Raw genomic sequence first — 19,016 nt, 5'->3', positions numbered from 1 at the left:
TCCGACATAAATTTAGATCCAAAGTATCATCACCATCCGTATATCTTTTTTACTAGGTGTGAGACCAATGTATCACATGAGTTTATTTAAAAGAAATTAATATAAAATTCAAAATATTTGGGAAGATTAAATTTATAAGAAAAGTGAGAATTGAATTATAAAAATTAAAGTGTTTTTTTTGTCTTTTAAATTTAAACAAATAATTTAGATAAAAAAATAAATAAAAGAAATTAATAAAACTTTAATTTAGTAATTTTGAAATTAGAAGGAAAGTCCATTAATAAAATTGATATTCATTTATTATTAGACTTAAATAATATTTGACATTTAATAAAATAGAAAAACCATAAAATGACAAGTAGAATAAAAATTAATTTAAAATTACTATAAAATTACATGTGCCAAATTGAATGAGAATATGACAAGTAGAAAAAAAAAACTTTCATTTATTAGAATAGCCTAATATTAAAAAAGTATGTCTTATTATATTCCGAAAGATATTTTTTTAATCAACACAATTTCTCAATTGTTTGTGGTTGTTAGAACGAAATTTTTTAAATATGTTACATATGATAACACTGGACGAAATTTATCCAGATAAACTTTTTGGTCCCATCAAAAAATATGGAATCCAAAAATCAAAATATTTCTTCTACTAACACAATATCAATGCTAAGAAAAATAAACCCGGCCCAAACCGGTTCCCCATAATCACAATTCACAACTCACAACTCACAAGTTACTTTTAACTAATCGGTTTATTCTTTGGGCTCTAATGTATGGGCTAATTTCTAGGCCCAATTTGAAGGCCCAACTTCAAGAAGCTTCACAGTTCACACACATAACACGGAAGAATATTCCGTCGGTCTAGAGTTTAAACTTTACAAACCCTCGAATATATCCCCCTCTTTCTCTTTTACCACCATCCATCTCTGCGTGTTTTTGTGTGTGTAGCAAGCAAAGTAACAGCGAAGAAGAAAACCTAGGGAATCAACAGCCATGGCGGAACACCGTGTAAGCAAGAGGCTGAGAAATTACGTCACCAACAAGGAACAACCAGAATTCACCGGCAAAAGTCTCAGGAAAATTCGAGTCATCTGCTCCGACCCTGAAGCCACCGACTCATCATCGGATGAAGCTGACAGCGGAGAGCGATCATCGCCACGCCGAATTGTTTGTGAAATTGTGATTGGGGTCAAATCTGATGAAGCCGAGGAACCTGTGGAGCGGAAGGATTCGGCGGATCAAACCGGAAAGAAGAAATTAACCGGAGTTCGATTGCGAAAGTGGGGTAAATGGGCGGCTGAGATCCGTGATCCATTTAGCAGAAAAAGAATTTGGTTGGGTACATATAACACCGCGGAAGAAGCATCGAAAGCGTATACGACCAAGAAGCAGGAGTTTCAAGCAAGATTGTCGGCTTCTGCCCCAATTCGACCCAAATCCGATGGCGAATCGTCGACACAGGTTTCTCAGGAGGCAGATCATTACTCTACGGAGGGGGAGGAGAAGGAGACGCGTTTGTCGGGTCGGGTCGTTCCGGATCACGCCCCAATTGCGAAATCGAAAGTGGTTCATTGGAAGAAGTGGGATAGATGGGGTGCCAATGTTCATAACCCGGTAATCAATTCAAACATCCAGTCTGATGATACATGTGATGCTGAAGAAGAGGCTTCAAATACACTCCAATCGATGAAGATGGGTTTGAGGCCGGGTTACATGGCCCCATTCGGATCAGAAAGTGGCTCATCTCGTAAATCCTCAAAGACCGAGACGAGCGGTGGCGGTGGTGGTGGCGATGAAACAATCAGCGGCACCACCACCACCACCACTTCCATGGAAGTATCAACAGAGGAGAAAGGAAGAAACACAGCTACGGAGGAAGGTCAATTAAGTGAAAATGTAGATACAGAAGAAGGAAACAAGCCACCATGGTTGGGTTTGGGCATTGGTATGCTTGTGATAGATAACAATGGCAATCTGTTGGGTCAATTCAGCAGGCTGGATGATGACCTGAGGATCTGCTGATTAACAACAAGGGCAAGAAGCTGTTTATGTGACTCCAATTACCTATTTGCTGACTGCAGCGATTGTACATGTTTTTAATTCTGCAACAGTCACTGGTATACGAATATCATTTGTTGAGTCTTTCCTGCTTTCCCAGTAACATTTCCTTTCCTTTTCTTCTTTTCTTTTCTTCCATGGAGTCAAGACCTGTGTATGACAATTGCATTTTGTGGTTCTACATTCCTTGAGCTCTTCAATTTGATATTGCAGATTTACATTCTTTGAACTTTATACATTGAAAGATAATAAATGTTTCAGTTTCAAATTCAACCAAGAATTGCCTTCAAAGTTTTAATTCTGTATATCTCACAAGGGTTCGTTGTCTTCCAATGTTTTTAAAGATGTTATAGTATTAGGATATGTAGATTGATTTGTTATTCCTGATAGTGAAGAAGACGATATGTTCATCAAAAGCAGCTTGCTCCACCATTTTGGGAGGTAATTATTTTTATTTTGTTTGTGTTATGTAAGAAGTTTTAAATGCAATGAGTGTTTATCTATCAAATGATGATATTGTAGAAAGTTTAGGAATGAAAAAGCAATGAGACTGTTTTGATTCCTAAATGTGTTCTTTAGATGGAAACATTATGACTTGATAATCTTTTTTTTGGAAAAATTCGATGCAGTCTTCAAACATTTGTGTGTTGGCTACTATCCAATTGCTGCATCTGTTGGCATTAGTATTACATCTATATATGGTAAGTAACCTTCAACATCTAATACTTAATTTCTTTTGTTGTGTAGTGCAATGTTGAAAATGTATTTAGTTTGCAATGTGTATATTTTGTGAAATTGGAAAGAAACTAGTAAAAGAATTTGAGGCAACTTTTTATTATGTTGGTATCTTTGATCTTCTTATAATAATAAATATGATATGTAAACTAATACAAAAGTTCAATGATTTACAAAATATCTGAATTTGGTATATGTTAATAAATTTTCAAAATATCAGAATATCATATTTATCCAGATTATTATTTTAATCAATTAAAAACTACAAACTAAACAATTAAATAGTTAAAATAAACCCTGTTACGTTGTCGTCTGTTCTCTGGCATGTGGGTTCATAGTGTCGTCATCCCTTTCTCCATCACTTCTTTTCTTTTTCTGTTCATGTTTTGGTCCATTTTTTTCTTTTTAATATCATATTTGAAATTTCGGCTCGATTCCTCTCTAACGTTGTCCTCATGTTATCGCTTTGGTTTTTGTTAATATGTTATTTTGTATCTTTGTTGAGTTTATCTATTTATTTATTTATTTTTGCTAATTGCTTGATATATTGGTATGTAGGTTGATTTGGTGCAAGGGGGGTAAAATGATTACTTCTATAAGCTTTAATGATAAAAATAGATATATTTTTAAAAAGACAATGATAAAAATAAAGATTTAAAATTAATATAAAATTTTCAAAATGTGTTATAATAAGAATTTGGGCAAATGCAATATTTGAGAGTTTGTGAAAGGTAAATATGATATTTTGTTGTTTAAAAAGAATATAGACGATATTTTAAACTTAGATTTATAATATAGTATATTAGATAATTGATAGAAGTAAAGATTTATAATGAGTATACAATATTAAAAACAAGGATATGAGCAATTTTTATTAAGGGACAATAGGATATACAAAATGAAGTATGATATTTTGATATTTGATAATTACATATAGTGACCTCAAACGTCTACCAAAAGTATTTGATTAGCGACATAAACTTGTGACTAGATGTGCTCTTTTTGTCTAATAAAAATAAAAATTGTAGCATTTTCCTTTATATTAATTTCAATGCTAGATTTATTTATTGTCATGCAAGCAAACCAATCAATAGTTTTACGATGTCATATTTGGGTAAAATAAAGAACTTGAAATAATACAATTATATACTAGCATTTAACAACAAACAAATGATGTTGAGATGTTTCTTACATTGACGTGCATGTTGCAAATCCATATATGGTGTATGAACCCAACCAAATCAACTTCCGTCTAAGGGAATTGTATTTGTATGACTCAAAACAAGTCAGAAATCCTCTTCTCAACTATCTGAAAAACTTGTATGTCAAAAGTGAGCAGTTAGGGTTTCAAATGGGATAATTAAGCCTATGGAGGACGGAGTTGCTGCTGCTAGTCCCTTCAGACAAGGATTTATGCAATTCTTTCCAAGTTTACAACACTGAGGGGCAGAGTTTAAAGAGGGAACTATGGGGACATTTGACCCCAACGATTGGAATTTTTTTTTGTATGGAATAGATTGAAATTTCATTTCAGTTTTGTTCTTCTTAAGCTTGGTGGTCTCTCCTCAATAGATTTGGGTTAAGTTCCAAGTGGTTTGGAATGTTATGGGGACATTGGGGAAGAAGAGGTAAGAAAAAAGTATATAGAAAATACGAAGGAGCTTAACACTCCGGGAGACATGTGAAGAAGACATGTAAGGATTTAACGAGGCGTTAGGATGATTGTGGTCTCTCTCTCTCTCTCTCTCTCTCTCTCTCTCTCTCTCACACACACACACATACACACACATAAATAAAATTGTCACTCTTCTTGTGATTGTATCTACCATCTGGTCCAGACTATAAAAAATACTTTGCAGACTAAAACCCATAGTTTTGAAAAGCTTGTTATGGCGCCCATGACTCCAAGATTTGTATTCGATGCCACATTTTGAGAAAATGTTGTCTTTTATATATATATATATATATATATATATATATATATATATATATATATATATATATATATATATATATATATATATATATGGTGAGACTGATAATGTTTAATTTAAACATGTGAGGACACATGTATAAATATCTCGTATACACACATGTATATACATATACCTCTTATGCAGTTAGAGACTTTTTGGCTTGTGATCTTGTCTTTTCTTCTTGTCTTTTCTAGCTTGCTTGGACGGAGATGATCCAAAGTGGAATTACTCTATTGGTTCACCCTCAAGAATGCCAAAGATAGAAGCAAAAAAAAAGACTAGAGGGATCAATTTCTACAAACCTTAGAGAGGGTTAAGAAGACTCAAGGATCAATTTCTACAAACCTTAGAAAGAAGGGAGTGTCAAAAGTTCTAAGCCAATGAGCAAATGGGTTTGATTCATAACAACTTATTTATAAGCCATAGTCCTAAAGCAACTTCCAACCCATTTAGGTCGAGCCTCAATTTTGTCCCCTTTTTAATCCTTAAGAGATTCTGGAATATTCCAACTAACTAACTTTTAATTAATTAATATTCAAATCCTTGATTTAATTAATTCTTAATTAACTTAAAAATAGTTTTTGATTATTTTGTCCAACATAATAAATTAATAAATTAGTTTTCCTCCTTAATTCCTCAAATATGTCATAATGGCAACCAAAAATGATTTTGTTATTGTTAGAAACATTATCAATATTTATTGACATTGACCACTTTTACAAACAAAAGAAATCTTAGAAGTGTTTGAATAGTGTACAATGTCATAACTAAATTGGTAAGACTATCCGTTTATAACAAGGTCCTTTTTAGGTTTCCCTCGATGAACCAAATAGCATTTGCATGTTATAAGAGAGATACAAATAGTTTATTAATTATTTGTTAGATTTTGGGGTCTTGAGAAAATCAATATACTTGTATAATATCTAGGATTGTGATTGCATTCACTTTCCAAAATCTATGATTTTGACCCTTTTGCCTAGGGTATCACAATATCCGATTTGGGATAATCCAAGAAAAATGATTTGGAAGTCAGGCTACTTCTAAATTCAAAACACAGAATAATACCTTGCTGTTTTTGTGTTCATTAAGAGATAGAGAAAATCCGATGAGTGATTTTCGTATATATGGAATGTAACCCTTTTCTAGAACATGCAATATGTTCTTATACAAGAGGGAAAGGTAGTTAATGGTGGTTACATGCAGATTTAGCGCCAAAATGGAGGTTGAACGGTAGTTATCAGACACAACCAACTAATTACATCATCATGATGTCATAAACCCTTTTGGCGGGAAATGCATGTTCAGAACCACTGCCAGGGGCTCTGCCCCTTGGACCTTGCTAGGGGTGTTGCCTCTTGGAACCTCGTACCCAGGGGCGCTGCCTCCGGAGTCCCGTATTCATGAGTTCACATTTATCGTCATGAGTGTGCACTCCAACGTCTACTCTCAATAAGTAAATAGAACTCAACATATCTCAGTATTAATAATAATTATACTAAAATATGTTGATAACACTAAAATCACCATAACTCCTTCCTCATCTTAGTGGAATTCAACTAAAACAAACACAAAACCAAACTCATGCATAAATGAAAATATCTTGAAGACTGAATTTTCACATTAGTATTATATACATGTTAAATACTCGAGAATCAGGGTGTCATAAAGATTGAACCATTCAACTCATCTGAGTAACTGAAGATACTATACACATAAGTTAAACACAATATCTAATGTTTCATACTTGAGACTATTACAACCATGTGTCCTATCTATTCATGAGTGGATAAAAGCCTAGCCCAAACTTTTTGAAGCGACAACACTTCACACTCACATAGGTAGTCCTTCTATATCATGCACCTATTAATGCACTTTTTCAAAATAACTACTAAGAACGTACTCAACCTACTTTAACTCTATAGGTTATAAGTACATACCTTGGGATGTAATAACATAAATGTGCTACAATCTCCATAATTAATCTTTCCACATTGAATTCAACTTCTAGCATTGTATTAGAAGGGAATTGGGTATCTCACCCATAGAGATATCAAGTGGGCCTCAAGCCCCATACCTATAACATACTTTCTTACCAAATCTTTAGTTAACCTCTTCGTCAAGTGATCATCTAAATTTTGATGAGATAGAACAAACTCAACAGAAATGATACCATGAGTAATGAGTTCACGTACCATACTATGCCTAACACTCAAATGTCGTGACTTTCCATTATACAATTGATTGTATGCTTTTGCCAAGGTGGAAACCCTATCACAGTGTATTAAGATAGGTGATATATGCTTTGTCCATAAAGGAATTTCATAAATCAAATTCCTCATTCATTTTGCTTCTTTTCTAGCGGCTACAAGGGCTACAAATTTATATTTAATAGTTCAATTTATGATGCATGTTTGTTTCTTAGAAGCCCATGAAATGACACCTCAACCAAGAAGAAACACCTAACCACTTGTAGAACAATGGTCCTCAATATTTGTAATCTAACTAGCACCTGAATATCCATCAAAGACTGAAGGAAACCTTACATAAGTCAATCCATAATCCATGGTTTTCTAAAGATACTTATGCACCCTCCTTACTGCCTGCCAGTGATGAGTACTAGGATTGCTAGTAAACCTACTTAGCTTTCCTACAAAAAATGAAATATCAGGCCCTGTGCTAGTTATAGCATACATCAAACACCTAATGACCTTTGAATACTCAAGTTGACAAACCGCTTCACTAATATTTGGCATAAGTTTCATACTTGGATCAAGAGGAGTACTTACTGGAGAATAATCTAAACAATTGAACTTCTTAAGTACTTTCACAATGTAATGAGACTATGAAATTGAGATTCCTTGATGTTCACGCTTGATTCTTATTCCAAGAATCACTTATGCCTCCCGCATATCCTTCATGGAGAAGTGAGATGATAAAAACTCTTTGGTCATGTGAACTTGCCTTTGATCAGTACCAAAGATCAACATATCATTTATAATTTTATATATAAGCATATGATCACTCCTTTATCAGGCTCATCAAATTTGCTATAGACACACTTGTCTGATTGATTCAAATTGAACCCATGTGACAAGACAACATCATCACACTTTTGATGCCACTGTTTCAGTGCTTGTTTCAGCCTATACAACGATTTAATCAACTTGCACACCTTATGCTCATTTCTAGGCACGATTAGACGCTCAAGTTGCTTCATATATATCTCTTCCTCTAAATCACCATTCAAGAATGCTGTTTTAGTATCGATTTGGTGAATGACCAGATTATGAATTCCAACTAAGGCAATCAACAATCTAATGGTAGATATACACGTAACTGGAGCATATATATCAAAGTAGTCAATGCCAGGTATCTGTCTAAAGCCTTAAATAACCAATCTAGCCTTGAACTTGTCAGTTGATACATAAGCTTTCATCTTTCTTTTGAATATCCACTTGCAACCAAAAGGTTTGCATCTTGGAGGAAGACTAGACAACACCCAAGTATTATTTCCCATAATAGAACATGACTCATCATTTATTGCTTCTTTCCAGAAAGCAACATCTTGAGATTTAATTGCATCATCATATGTCTTAGGATCTACGTCAATACTAAAACAATATGAATATTGTGACAACTGGAAAATTTTGGAACAAGCAAAGTCTAAGTTGTAACTATGTATAAATGAACTCATAATGTAACCTTGTTGCAATAAAACTTTGAAAGCCAAAAGGGCATTATATATATATATATATATATATACTTTGGAAATCATATTTTTAATATACTCTTGAACGTAAACAAGTTATAACAAGTCAAGACAAGTCAAATAGTTGAACATAAATCATGAATTAAGACTTTGCTTTATAGTGTTAGGCCTAGGAACCCACCACCTTAGTGATTTCGGTTTTCTTAAGGCCGAAATCCCATGATGAAGACCACTAGGACTGAAAACCCCTTTAATGGGTGATACCAAAACCGAAAACACCATGAGAGAAGGGTGTAGGACCGTAATCACAAGCCTAGAACACACCTAGGCCGAAATCAAACCATGTCTAGGCCGAAATCACTTAAGATTACGGTCATATTAAGGAAATTTCAATGGGTTCTCAGTGGGAATAAAGAGATAAGGATAGTTGACTTTAAGAAGTGATATTTCATCAGTTTCCCATGCAAAGTTTACCCAACATGTATATATATTATTGCCCAACAAATATCTAAGTAAACATAACCTCATCTTCTCCTTTATACACACGACAAGAATAAGCACCGAAAATCCCCACCATTTTTCCATTCTACTTCCTGTTAACTTCCCTTTTCTCTCAAATCAATTCCAAGCTTCAAAGGGGTACAAATGTCCAAGCTTATTCATAGAGTTTTGGTAAGTTTATCTCACTAATCTAGTGTTTTTACACACATTTACATTAGTTTCATTATATTCGCACCCATTATTATGTGTTAAAACTCTTAGGGGAATATCATCTTCAAAGAGTTCATCAACCCCATTTAAGAGTTTAGGCTTGGAAATCTTCACACCATCTCTTCAAACAACCACAAATCCACTCAAGGTGAGTTCATACCCTCCCATTCTCAAGTTTTTTTTTCATGTTTTAGGGGGGGGGTGCGAATTCGACCCACCCACGAGGAACAAGAACACCGTAAGGATGCCATGCTGAACCTATAAGTGTTTTAGTAAGATTTATCTTTTTGTGAAAACTATTTAAGTGTACTCTAGCCCATAAACCAAAATGTTTTGTTAATACCCTATATGAGTTATTATAACCATACTAATGCGAACACCGTAAGGATGCCATGCTGAACCTATAAGTGGATCAGGAAAACAATACAAACTGCCTCCACGCCTTAGAGGAGGAGATGGTCTCCCTAAGACAACAAATCCTTGCGGCTGAAGCTAGGGCAGTCGTAGCGGAATAGAGGGCGGAAGAGGCCACACACGAGATGTGTGAGATGGCGGGGCACCTTGTGCATCACTTCAGTATATGATAAACTAGTATAGCCTAGTGAGTTAGGGATTACACTACTCACACTGTGTGTTAGGCATTATTTCATCTTTCCTCACAACTAGTAGTAGTAGTAAATCAAGCAAGGTACGACCTCTAAAATAAATGTAACCCAAATCAACTTAATATTTTGACATATATGTTCTATTTTGGTAACTTAACATTTGTACAACACCTACTACTACTTACTACCATAAGTACATTACGATGATGTTGATCGAAACATCGGGAATCATACAGTAAAACATGTAATTTATATGTATACATAAATGTAGACAGGATATAACTAATAATGACCATAGTTTAAATCTGAGTTCCAATTGAACAAAACACTTTCACAACTTCAGGAGATTTGCTTTGAAATTCTTTGTCGACACACCAGATTCAGAGTTTAAATCTTCTAAATCACAAGAATTTTCTAAAACACCTAACTCCCCTCAACATAAGCATTTGGAGTTATCTCATTTTCTTGAACATCAAGAACATCATGAACACTATGAACATCTTCAACACTTTTAAGAACACAAACATATAATTTCCATTATTTGTTTTCCCAATTTAAATGATCTTTGATAATACAAAATTGCTCCATTAAACCCTTATTATCTCATAAACACCAGCTATACATGTTACAAGATGTATTATCAAATATCTCTTCATCAGCATAAATATTATACACCTCAGTAGCATTCTTTAAACAAGATGCACTAAAAAGTTGTTAGTAATATACCTTTTCAACTTTACAAATTGGATTTGTAACCTTTAATCAAGGTGCTTTAATGGAGGATAACAACAAATCTGTAGAATCCATTAAATCTTCAACAAGAAATCAGAATTTGAAGAGAGAGAAAATAGACCTGAGGAGAATTCTAGAGAGAGAGAGTAGATTTGAAACGAATTTGAAGAGATCTAGAAAGAATCTATGAACAAAATATGAATCTCTTCAACAAAATCATTTCTAAACACGAATCAATAACAAATCTAAATGAATTTTCAAATAAGAAACAAGATCTGAAAAATGTTTTGGAGAGAGAAAATCAAATTTCAATGAATCAAATAATAGAATTTGATTTCTAGAACAAGAATTCCTTCCAAAAATAGAATACTTACAACACTGAAGAATGATGTAAGATTCATGAGATCAAATTGTCATATATGATAGTTGTTCTTGAAATAGTTGCTTAAACCTGCAAGATTAAGCTCTAATACCACATATAGGATCCCATGGAAATGACATTGCGAAATTAAGAACATCAAACATGAACCAAACGATAAGGAAATCAACACAAGGTGTAAATAATTTAATCTAAGCTTAATTAGTTTGGAAGGTAATATCAAGTGTACAAATGTACGAACTCTCTCTCTCTCACACACACACACACACACACCCACTCAAGACTACAACACTATATATAGTAGTGTTATCACAGACTCCAAAATGTATAGTTTGACTAAGACATAAAGTACAACCTCAATGTTCACACTAAAATAGATAGATATATCAAAGGTTCTTCACCTTCGATATAGAGAACTATACATGACATTCTATAGAGAAGCTGAGTCTTTTACATGAACTTCAATAGGGAAGGTGGGTCTTCTACATGAACTTTTATAGAGAAGCTTCTCTATCACCTTCTTTATTAGAAGTACCACACAATCAGATTCAATATTTATTGACTCAACAAAAATGCTTTTAACTCACATATTTATTATGGGACAAATTCCACATTTATAAAGTATACTCTGTTTTAAAATAATGATAAAGAAAAGGTATTTTCAGGCCGTGAAAAGTAGGGATGCCACATTTTTTTTGGAGGGTAATATCAAGTGTACAAATGTATGAACTCTCTCTCTCTCTCTCACACACACACACACCCACTCAAGACTACAACACTATATATAGTAGTGTTATCACAAACTCCAAAATGTATAGTTTGACTAAGACATAAAGTACAACCTCAATGTTCACACTAAAATAGATAGATATATCAAAGGTTCTTCACCTTCGATATAGAGAACTATACATGACATTCTATAGAGAAGTTGAGTCTTTTACATGAACTTCAATAGAGAAGTTGGGTCTTCTACATGAACTTTTATAGAGAAGCTTCTCTATCACCTTCTTTATTAGAAGTACCGCACAATCAGATTCAATATTTATTGACTCAACAAAAATGCTTTCAACTCACATATTTATTATGGGACAAATTCCACATTTATAAAGTATACTCTGTTTTAAAATAATGATAAAAAAAAGGTATTTTCAGGCCGTGAAAAGTAGGGATGCCACATTTTTTTTGAAGGATAAGATTCAAATACGTTATGCAATTGGGATGGAATGGTAATTTATCTGAGATTACTCTTGGTAAGGTATTATGATGTTAAGATGAACAAAATTTGATTATTTCATTGAATTCCAAACAATTTCCATTATTGATATGTTTTAACGTTTAATCATTCGGCTAACGGTACTTGAATTTGAGTTTTACTTTTTTTTTTTGTTATTACGGCTAAGATACATTATTGCAAATTTAATCACCGTTTCAAATTCAATTAGTGTAAGAACTAACACGGTTAGCTGAATTAACATACAATATTCCTAATTTGTAATACTAAATGTGTAATAATATATAATGGTTTAATTGTAAGATATTGTATTGTAAAACCACTAGTTGTGCCTAATCCAATAGTTTTATGGACTAATACAATTAGTTGGATCAACATATCGTGTGCCCAAAATTATATAGTTGCATGTTAATTAACCATATGTTTATGTAATTAAGTTCAATATAGGAGAAGATAAGTTTGGTAATTCTTGTCATGTAAACACAAAACCAAAAGTCCCATTGTTTGCTTGCCTAAACTAAATATCGTTTTAGTTGGGGTGTGCGTTGGCACGCTTTTTTTTTGTGTGGCTAAAATTGCACCAAAAATCGCATAGATCAATTTTTTGCTTGTTAAAACGTCCAAATGTGGTTTGAGGTTTTAGACGTGGTTTGGTTTCTATTTGGTTCGATTCTGTTTATAAACTACAATAATCATGATATGGTTTTTTTACTAAAAACACAACATCGGTTGACTATAATCATATTTCTTTGGCTTATAGTAAATGGAACACAAATATAAAGCGAATATTGTTAGATTTTGGGGTCTTGAGAATACCAATATACTTGGATAATTCCTAGGATCGTGATTACAATCACTTTTCAAAATCTATTATTTCGACCCTATAGCCTAGGGTGTCACAAAATCAGATTTGAGATAATCCAAGAATAAAAATTTGTAACTCAGGCAGTTTCTAAATCTGAAGCATAGAAAGTACCTTGCTATTTTGTGTTTGGTGAATTAAAGAGAACCAGATGAAAAAATTTGAAGTGTAGAGAACGTAACCCTTTTTTGGAACATGGAAAGTGTTCTTATACAAGAGGAAAATATAGTTAATGGCGGTTACATGTAGTTTTGGCGTCCAATTAATGGTTAGAAATATGGTTATTTAGACATAACCGAATCTGACATCATCGTGATGTCAGAACCTATTTTGGAGGGAATTTGCTGTTGGATTAGGTGTCTAAGTCCATAACTATAATTGGTATATACTTGAATTGATAGTAGTACAGTCCTTTTAGGTTTCCTCAAAACTAGCAATTGGACAGGATGATTTTTTTGGAGAAAGTGGTTGAATTTATTATTTGATTAATAAATTGAAATAAATGATTTGTTAATATATTATGAGAATAATATATTAATTAGAAATAGTAATATTTAACTAATATTTAATCAGAAATTAATTGGAATTAAATTTGGGATTAAAGGAATTAATTAATAGTATAATGACTGAATTGTAATTGTTTAATGGTTGAGCAAGAGGCAATCTAGAACCCTCCATAGAGCCATGGACGGTTTCTTAGGGCTTAAGGGTTCTAGAATAATCCCTAAATGGATAATTAGGAAAGTGGATAATTACCCGATTTAAGATAATCATGGATTTGAGCTTATCTAGTGTTTCCTGACTGCACTATAAATAGGGCATAACCCTTTGATTTTTGGCCAACTGATTCTATAGAAGGTTAGGCTGAAAATTTCATCCTCTCTCCTTCTTCTTTATCAACTTCCTTTGCTAGTGTTGGGTGTGAACCATTAGAGGCACAACATTTGTTGCGCTTGCTCTCAAGGCTTTAACAACACAAGGTTTTCATTGTTATTACTATATAACAATTGAGGTATGATTTTTCTTAACCCTAATTGTGTATTTTGATTATATACTAGTGTACTAGGGTTTTTACTACGTTGTTCAATTTGTATGTTCAATTAAAGAAAACATAGATCAATTTATATATGGTTGCATGCACACATAAGATTGTTTGTTATGCTTAAAACCCATCATTTGCATGTTTGGACTCCTTCCAGATATAGACATAACTGCTAGGGGCTCTGCCCCTTGGACCCCACTAGGAGCGTTGCCCCTTGGAACCCTTGTACCCAGGGCGCTACGCTCTGACCCCCGTATTCATGAGTTCACATTTATCACCCTGAGTGTGAATCCCGCACTATGAGCCTCGGTGAATATATATAGCTCAACCTATCTCAATATTAATAACTACACTAAAATATGTTGATAACACTAAAATTACCAACAAATATGTGGCGAGTTAGTGGCTAAAATGCTAGAAAATGTTGAACTACAACCAAAACATATTTGAGATTACTTAAAATAATATTTATGTGGTCAAATATACATTTCATATGTCGTGAAACTAAATATTTCCAATATTTAGCCACACTTGATGAGCCTAAGCATTTGTTATATGAATCGTGTTAAGAAAGGGTCGAGTAGAGCTACATTTTGACCACTACATCTACCTTCTTCTAGTCAGGTTCAATTGGTTGGTTTTTGAGTCGGATCGTCATATGTTGGATCAATATGATAAGGGCATCACATGCTTCACAATGGGTAGAGAATAACTCTGGTTGCTCCTGAATCACCCATGATGAACACCGAAGGATAAGGATGAAGAAATTTTAGGGTTTTTGTAGTCAGTATGAAGGAGCCATGGGTGCGAGAAAATGAGAAAGAAGGAAAATGAGAGAAAATAGGAGATATTTTAAGCAATATTGGAATAATGCTCTGATACCATTTTGAGGAATGATTTCCTTGAATTCAAATGAGAGTTACTAGAGATTAAATACATGTACATATATGACCATGGGCCTAGACTATACAATGCTCAATGTATAAGGTGGGATAATCTACAATATACACTAACATTTACGTCAACCGTTGCCTTGCCTCCCCAAAGGCACCGTGTATATATATATAGTTTGGAAGCTTCCCCTGTAAAAACTAAGGTCAACAATAATATCATAGAATATTCGTGTATTTGTTTGCATCTTTACATATTGACCCTAAGGTCAAAAATAATATCATAGCATTTAATAGACTCAAGAAGACCTTCTAAGAAACTTCTCCCCCGACAACCGAAGTAAAACCAAGAACCACTACTACAAATCCGGAAGAAATATTGAAACAAATTGACGGTGGGAATAACATGAGAAGCATGCCACAACAACCGAAAGCAAATTGTATTGGATATGGAGTTGGGCTTGAGTTGACATGTATGAATCCTATTGGCTTTAATAATTTGCCCAAAAAGGAAGAAGGATGAACCCTTAAACATGCCTCAGAGTAGTAAAGGTAAAAAACGATCTTACTAGAAGGAGGATGATTGATTGTAGCGACACTACTGGGGATTGAAACAACGTCTTCATCGACAAGATGATGCTTCTTGGAAATTTAAGCCAAACGGTCGCGAGTAACAGTTGAAGTTAACATAGGCATAGCAGAGCGAAATATTCTTTAAGAAAGAAGGTGAAGTAGCAAGAGTAAAAAGAATAACTGACGAAGTAATGGGGGAACAACAGATGTGATGGGCATTTACATGGATGAATTAGGCGGCAATATCAACCGCTGATAAACCAAAAGACTAAGCGGTCACGTGAAATCAATGCAGGACGCTTCAATACCTAAGCCATTTCAAAACCCAATTATTAAAAACAGTTTACCAACAGCCTTTAACAAATTGGGCTGGGGGGCTTAATTGTGTATGAGGGTTAGCCCATACACAAAGACTATACGCATCACTAAAAACAGTTCAGTTTGGCATGATAAGCCATGGGCTTATCAGGTCGGCTAGCCTAATCAAAAGCAAACCGAGAAGAATTATATTATGACAAGAAAATCACTCGTATTATGCAAACCTGTGGACAAAAGCACCACCCGGTTAAAGGTTCAAGAACCCGGACTATCCCACCTGTATATAAGAACCTCAACGCACATCGGTAAAGGCAGAACATTTCATCTTAAGCAATTTTACTACACTTCTAACTAACATCTAATTTAGGCATTAGAGAGCAATACCGGAGTCCGTCCCTTGGTATCGTTTTCTAACCTAATGTGTGTCTATCTTTTGCAGCGTGCCATTCAGATTGTGCATCCAATTCGCTATGAGGCATCCGGAAGGCCATGTAGCAACAATTATTAATATTAGTCTTTTATGTTCTTAAATATAATCCTTTTTACATCAACTACGAAGATTCCGTGACTTCATATACCAAGAAATCAACATCAATATGACCTTTATAGGAAATTCTTATTTTATTAATTATGATGAAACTTCCAGAAATCCCTTCTTTTGAAAACTTTTGATGCAGTCATCAAACATTTGCTCAAGTGATTTAAATGGAGGTAACCCCAGTTGTAATATCTTGCTGCTATCCATGCTATGTGGGTTGTCGTCCCCTTTCCGACTGCTACACCTAATTAATGGCATTCACATAAATTCAGTAACTAGCATTCAACATCTAATACTTGATTTCATGAAAAATAATTAAGAGATGTATGTCATGTGTGCTTACTTGTCTATATATGGATAAAATGGGTATTTTGATTTAAGCATCTGAATAACTTCAGACCAGTGAGCCACTGTGCTTGAACATATGAGTCTACCTTCAGCCTCTTTTTCCTCCATTGCTAAAATATGAGCAGCTACAACGTCTTCTATGTGCACAAATCCTACTGTTGTGTTCGGGTATTCCCCTACTGTTCCTGATATGAAAGTGTTTGTGAAACACAATATCTTATCCATCGTACCTTGCTTTTCGTTACAGAAAACCCTTTGTTCTTCCAAACATTGCATAAAGAACATCTCAATTTTCTAGAATAAACAATTATCCTATTCATAATGTGGATCACTCCATTTGTTATCTTTCTATGACTATTTTTAATGATGATCATAATGACCCCATTCACATATGACGCAAATATCGAAAACGAGTCTTGTTTTATTCTATCATGTCATGTCTTGTATATGCATCAAGATTTAGTAACCAAGATTGTTTCTTTTAGTACCTGTAATATAGGCCAGTATCATTAGAAGTGTACTCGTTGGTTGTGGTGCCAACAATGGGCCCACCACATAAGAAGGGTTCACGACAACTAGATCGATCCCGTTTTCCTTTGCTACATCCCATGCATCTTTCTCTGCTATTGTCTTTGCATATGCGTACCAAAGCTGGATGTAATGAAGAACATATATAAAGAGTTTAAATGACGATAAATGAAGACTATGTTTATGGCTTATGCTGAAGTTTGCTGATATATGTAAATGTTGCATTACGTTGTATTCTTTGCAGTAGTCAATGTCGCTCCAATGCGATTCATTAAGAGGAGAAACTTGTTGGACGTCATAACGGTATCTTATTGAAGAGCAGGATGACGTGAGCACTACCCTTTTCACACTTTTTGCCTTCTTGCATGAGCTTAGCACATTCATGGTGCCCTTTATGCATGGATCAATTAGTGTTTCCTGAAAATCATAGTAATTTCATGTTCACCAAATCTTGTTATATGTTTCAGTGTCATTTTTGTACATGAGAGTCAAGTTTGAGCTTTGAATAACTTTATAAAACCTCAACTTGTTAATTTGCAACTTTATAACAAAAGTACAAACTTTCTTTTGGTTTTTGATATTGATGATTTTTAATTTAAAGGTAAATTTGCCTGGATATTGTTGTCTTGTGGGACAACCACCGGAGATGCAGTGTGGAAAACACCATCAACACCATCTATAGCTTGGTCAAAACTTCCTTCCTCCATCAAATTGGCCTTCATAAGCTTTAGTCGATCGTGGGCTCCTTCAAGCTCCAACAAGTACCCTACTTTCTCCACATTTTCTAATGAAAATTGCAAGAAAAAGTTGCATAAAACATCATCAGATTGCTATATATGCTTCTGTTCACTTGCATACTTAAACAAAATAGCTTATCAATCACATGGTCATAGTTCTTGAATCTTGTCGTATATTCCGACAACTTCAATATCTAATTAACGAATTAAATGTTGCCTTATTATTTATTATTTTTTTTGTAAAACCTTGTGTTCTTGATAATATATATATATATATATATATATATATATATATATATATATATATATATATATATATATATATATATGAACTATGAAGTACCTGGATCTCTGACAGTGGTTCGAACAGTATGGCCTTGTTCAAGCAACGCCTTGACGAGGTACGCTGCTATGAATCCGGTGCCGCCAGTCACACAATATTCCGGCATATCGCCGTCGTCTGGTACTTGTGCGATTGCAGCCTGCAACTTTATATGTTGAGATTCAAAGAGAGTGTGTCGTTTTGGGCAAATATTAAGGCGGCGCAAAGGGGCACAAATGTCATTTACAAAGAGTTGTACACCGAGTATCTAGTACTAAGATATCATGTTACATTTGTTTGTATCTTGCGCAGTAGTAGTTGTACTATCGGTTGAATATGGTTGTTGGTGGTAAGCAGGTGAGTTTTTGGTATTTGGCAAGTTAAGTGTAGAAAAGGTCGGGGTGTCATGTGGGTTGTGTTTTCTATTATTAGTATTTGGTGATATATCAATGTCCAATGGTGCTTTGAATGATACCAAATTGTTGAAATTGCAAAAAACTGTCTTGTAATTGATGTTCACTTGATAAATTTGTTAGTATGGTTTTAATTGTACAAAATAAATATATAAGCTCAATAATTTGTATGAAGATATTATTATTACCGGATATTATATGTTAAACAGGCAATAATAGGTTTTTTTAATTAATTTATTTTTGTATAGATGCATATTAGGTTTAAAGATTTATTGTATGCAATCAAAACAAAAATGAGGAATA

The 19,016-nt window shown here is 34.0% G+C and overlaps 2 protein-coding genes across 2 annotated transcripts; one reads left to right on the top strand and one right to left on the bottom strand.

The window, feature by feature from the left end:
• Positions 1-899: 899 nt before the first annotated feature.
• On the top strand, positions 900-2,337 carry LOC111904548 (uncharacterized). The gene has a single exon (XM_023900301.3). It carries the CDS (start codon positions 1,000-1,002, stop codon positions 2,026-2,028), a length of 1,029 nt encoding a protein of 342 aa, XP_023756069.2. The 5' UTR covers positions 900-999; the 3' UTR covers positions 2,029-2,337.
• Positions 2,338-16,317: 13,980 nt separating this feature from the next.
• LOC111904547 (tetraketide alpha-pyrone reductase 2) lies at positions 16,318-18,685 on the bottom strand. Its single transcript, XM_023900300.3, has 6 exons — positions 18,322-18,685; positions 17,853-18,025; positions 17,470-17,658; positions 17,202-17,364; positions 16,709-16,898; positions 16,318-16,609 (listed from the first exon to the last, which is right to left on the bottom strand). The coding sequence occupies exons 1-6, from the start codon at positions 18,425-18,427 to the stop codon at positions 16,456-16,458; spliced, it is 975 nt and encodes a 324-aa protein (XP_023756068.1). The 5' UTR covers positions 18,428-18,685; the 3' UTR covers positions 16,318-16,455.
• Positions 18,686-19,016: the final 331 nt, after the last annotated feature.

The sequence above is a fragment of the Lactuca sativa genome, chromosome 3 (genome assembly GCF_002870075.4).
Source record: "Lactuca sativa cultivar Salinas chromosome 3, Lsat_Salinas_v11, whole genome shotgun sequence".
Lineage (NCBI taxonomy): Eukaryota > Viridiplantae > Streptophyta > Magnoliopsida > Asterales > Asteraceae > Lactuca > Lactuca sativa.
This window is presented reverse-complemented; position numbering and strand designations above follow the sequence as displayed.